We start from the raw sequence: 4589 nt of genomic DNA on the forward strand, positions 1-4589 counted from the left end.
GATTTTTTTGTGCTAATCTTAATCTACATAAATTTTTAACCATTTAAAAATGATTTAGCAAAACTGATAATCATTTTGCACAAATCAAGAATAAATATGATAAAAATGAATCAAAATTACCCCAATTCCCTCCATCTTCATTTATGTTGAACAAGAAAGATATAATCATTATATATTCCTTCATCTAATCAATGAAAGTACAATCAAAACCCATTTTTCTCATAATGCAATATACATATCTCATTCAACTTTATTATATACTTGTCACATATCCACCTTAATTTCATATATGCTTTTTTGCTTTCCTGTGAATTGATAATCCAAGATTTTTAATGAAAATCTTACTTATAAAAGTAGGGTTTTAAACCATTTGATATTGGATCACCCGCTCAAACCCGAACGCTTCTTCTTCATCGTCTCTTCTCTTTCCCAGTACTGTAACAGTTGCAAAAATACAGTAACAGCCATGGATTCTTTAAATAATAATTCTCCTCAATCTGTACCTTATATTACTAGTAACAATCCTCTTCAATTCACCATTCATTTGCCCAATTTAAACCCTAATTCTACTCCCAATTTCACTCCAATTTCAAGCCCTAACCCTAATTCTAATTCAATTTCAGACGAGCTTCTTTCTCTCTCTATTCCGAGAAAAAGGAGACGAGGTAGGCCCCGAAATTTCCCTTTGAATCAGGTATATCACAATTTTCCCAATTCATCAAACACTTTAATAAATTCGAATTTTGTGGGTAATTTAAATGCTGTTAGAACGATTACTGCTAATGATACTTTGGACGAGATTATTGTAATTAATAAAGAGGCGACGACTGAGGCGTTAATTGCTTTAACGGCTGGTTTTCCAGCTGATTCTTTGACTGATGAGGAAGTTGAAGCTGGGGTTGTTTCTGTAGTGGGTGGTATTGAACAGGTTAATTATATTCTTATTAGGAACCATATAATTTCCAAATGGCGGGAAAATGTGTCGAGTTGGATAACAAAAGAGATGTTCATCGATGTTATACCTAAGCATTGTAGTGGTCTGTTGGATTCCGCTTATAATTATGTGGTGTCGCGTGGGTATATTAATTTTGGAGTTGCGCCGGTAGTTAAGGATAGGATTCCGGCTGAGCCGAGTAAGGGTAGCGTTATTATTATTGGGGCAGGACTAGCGGGGTTGGCTGCAGCGAGGCAGTTGATGTTGTTTGGGTTTAAGGTTATGGTTCTGGAGGGAAGAAAGCGCGCCGGTGGAAGGGTTTATACGAAAAAGATGGAAGGCGGGAATAAGGTGGCTGCTGCTGATTTAGGAGGGAGTGTGTTGACCGGGACGCTAGGGAATCCATTAGGTCTCTTGGCACGGCAGCTATCTTACACGCTTCATAAGGTTAGAGACAAATGTCCCCTTTATCGTGTGGATGGGAAGCCAGTTGATCCTGATTTGGATCAGAAGGTGGAGGCTGCTTATAACCTACTTTTGGAGAAGGCAAGCAAGCTCAGGCAGTTAATGGGAGAAGTTTCTCAGGATGTTTCTCTTGGAGCAGCATTGGAGACCTTCCGTCAGGATTATGATGATGGAGTGAATGAAGAGGAGATGGGTTTGTTTAATTGGCATCTTGCTAATCTAGAATATGCCAATGCAGGTCTGATTTCTAAGCTTTCTTTAGCATTTTGGGACCAAGATGACCCCTTTGACATGGGAGGGGATCACTGCTTCCTACCCGGAGGAAATGGAAGACTAGTTCAGGCATTGGCCGAAAATGTACCTATTCTTTATGAAAAAATTGTGCATACCATTCGTTATGGTAGCGATGGAGTACAGGTTGTCGCTGGGGGACAAGTATTTGAGGGAGATATGGCACTGTGCACTGTTCCCCTTGGAGTTCTGAAAGGTGGTTCTATTAAGTTCATTCCAGAGTTGCCTCAGCAGAAGCTTGATGGAATAAAAAGATTGGGATTTGGATTGTTAAATAAGGTTGCAATGCTTTTCCCGTATGTGTTCTGGGGCACTGATCTCGATACCTTTGGGCATCTTACTGATAACTCTTGTAGCAGGGGTGAATTCTTTTTGTTCTATAGCTATGCAACTGTTGCTGGTGGTCCCTTATTGTTAGCTCTAGTTGCTGGAGAAGCTGCACACAAGTTTGAGACCATGCCTCCAACCGATGCAGTGACAAAAGTTCTTCAAATTCTAAAAGGTAAAATGCAGTTTTTGTTGCAATTATTTTCCTTAATCTTGAAATTTAATTTCTTATTCTGTTGTAAGGATATAATGCGGCATAGTAACAAGAAGAAAAAGAACAATAATTTTGGGGCAGAAAGAATAAGAAAATTTTAGGAGATAATGTTATTTTCTCTTGGTTGTTTTGGTTAAGAAGAGATAGACATAGTAAAGCTTGTTGGAGATAATGTTACTTTTCAAAAGGCATGCTTGATACATGGAGCTTGCTGTTAAGGATCTCGTTTCTGATGTATTAATGATAACTTTTAACATTGCTATCAGGTATATATGAACCGCAAGGAATTGAAGTGCCAGAGCCAATCCAAACTGTCTGTACAAGATGGGGAAGTGATCCTTTCAGCCTGGGTTCTTACTCTAATGTTGCAGTAGGGGCATCAGGAGATGACTATGATATTTTAGCAGAAAGTGTGGGTGATGGCAGACTTTTCTTTGCTGGCGAGGCCACTAATAGGCGCTATCCAGCCACTATGCACGGAGCTTTTCTTAGTGGGCTTAGAGAAGCTGCGAATATGGCCCACCATGCTAAGCTCAGAACCACGAGTTTGAAGGTTGAGAAAAAACCATCAAGGAATGCTTATTCTTATGCTTCTGTTCTGGCAGATTTATTTAGGGAGCCAGACTTGGAATTTGGTAGCTTTTCTGTAATTTTCGCTAGAAAGAGTTCTGATCTCAAGTCACCAGCAATTTTGAGGGTGACTTTCAGTGGAACCCAAACGAGGAGTCATGATGGGATAAGGCCTGATCGACATCTTTCTAACAAGTTACTCTTTCAGCAGCTTCAATCCCACTTTAATAACCAGCACGAGCTTCACGTTTATGCCTTGTTATCCAAGCAACAAGCCCTTGAGCTTAGAGAGGTCAGAGGTGGTGATGAGATGAGGCTGAATTTCCTTTCTGAGAAGCTTGGGGTGAAACTGGTTGGTAGAAAAGGTTTGGGTCCATTGGTTGATTCTATAATTGCCTTAATTAAGGCTGAGAGAGGCAGGCGCAAACCTGGGTCCAGATGTCTTACGCTTAAATCTGGTGAAATCATCTCTCTCTCTCTCTCTCTCTCTTTCTCTCTCTCTCAATATAGAGGAAAGAGCAAGTAGCTTTATTGTTTCTTTTATTGAAACCGTAGCACATATCAATTTAAGCGTAACAATTTTCCTTAAACAGGTGTCATGAAGTCAAAAGCCACCACTCTCAGGCAAAAAATAGTTCGGTATGAGCACCCACCCTTTCCTTTTCTCCTTCCTCTCTTTATCTCTCTAGTTTGTTCTTTTCTTTTCTTGCTGGGAGTGAATCTCAGCTTTTTCTGGATCCTGTTTTTGAATTGTTTCAGAAAGGCCAAAATAGTAGGGGGAGGGAATAGAACCACCTCTTCCACTGCAGAGAGCAGCAGGATTGAAGCAGTTGGCAACTGCTCTACCTCGATCCCTCCGACAAATGTTACTTTGGAATCTAAACCAGTTTGCAATATTGGATCTATAGCTTCTCCAAGTTTGAATATTGATGTAAATGACAACACGGGGTCAAATTCAGTGGGTAGTAGTTACGTCTATCTGCTTCCGAATGCAGGCATTGGTGATAAGTTTGAGAGTAATATTGGTAATTCTACCCCTCCAATTTTGGATGCCGGAGAAAAGACAGGAAGCAATACTAATGGCCCTATTTATCCCCAGAGTACATATGATGATAGCACGAAAACATGTGCTCCGCCTTCCAGTGGAAATTCGGCTAGTTAGTACACAACATGTAGTAGCAGACAACTATTGAAGCTATTGAGATAATATCAAATGCTGATAGGGGTAAAGGCAACCAATGTTGGTGGAAGTGGCGTCGATGACTTTTTAAGTACTACAAGAGTTTATCCACATGAGATATAATTCTCATCTGCAAGAGTCATAACATAGAGTCTTAATAGTTATAACTTGTTAAGAATGGAGTTTATTGGTTTGAAAATGAAAAAGGAAACTTCAATTGAAAAAGAAAATTGGTGTCCTCCCAAAAGAAAAGTCAATTATCTCTTGAGTACAAATGTTACTGGTGAGGACTTATGTGTAGGGCATCAGCCATGCGCCTTTCTTACCTTTGCTGAAAGAATCTAGTGCTTGCTGCAGTAGTCTTAAACAGGGGGTGTACAAAGAAAATCGATAAACCGTATCAAATCGATAATCCGAGTCAAACCGGAAAAAAAATCCGATGTGGTTTGGTTTGGTATTGGAAAATAAAATCCGACTATAATTGGTTTGGTTTGGTTTTAACTAAAAAAAAGTCAAACCGAAACCAAACAAACCTGATAGTACATTTATATAATTTTTAAAAATATTTTATACATATAAATATTTATTATAATATAATTTATAAATAT

The 4589-nt window shown here is 39.0% G+C and overlaps 1 protein-coding gene across 1 annotated transcript; it reads left to right on the forward strand.

Moving 5' to 3' along the window:
* Positions 1 to 204: 204 nt before the first annotated feature.
* LOC107791767 (protein FLOWERING LOCUS D) lies at positions 205 to 4249 on the forward strand. The gene is made up of 4 exons (XM_016613899.2): positions 205 to 2192; positions 2498 to 3259; positions 3395 to 3440; positions 3561 to 4249. Exons 1-4 carry the CDS (start codon positions 467 to 469, stop codon positions 3961 to 3963), a joined length of 2937 nt encoding a protein of 978 aa, XP_016469385.1. The 5' UTR covers positions 205 to 466; the 3' UTR covers positions 3964 to 4249.
* Positions 4250 to 4589: the final 340 nt, after the last annotated feature.

Source organism: Nicotiana tabacum, chromosome 13, assembly GCF_000715075.1.
Source record: "Nicotiana tabacum cultivar K326 chromosome 13, ASM71507v2, whole genome shotgun sequence".
Taxonomy (NCBI): Eukaryota; Viridiplantae; Streptophyta; class Magnoliopsida; order Solanales; family Solanaceae; genus Nicotiana; species Nicotiana tabacum.

Excerpts from the sequence above, each read along its gene's own strand:
- LOC107791767 (XM_016613899.2), top strand. The coding sequence starts at position 467 with ATGGATTCTTTAAATAATAATTCTCCTCAATCTGTACCTTATATTACT. Across the intron at positions 3,260-3,394 it reads ATGTCTTACGCTTAAATCTG|GTGTCATGAAGTCAAAAGCC; the intron begins GTGAAATCATCT and ends TTCCTTAAACAG. Across the intron at positions 3,441-3,560 it reads CTCAGGCAAAAAATAGTTCG|AAAGGCCAAAATAGTAGGGG; the intron begins GTATGAGCACCC and ends GAATTGTTTCAG.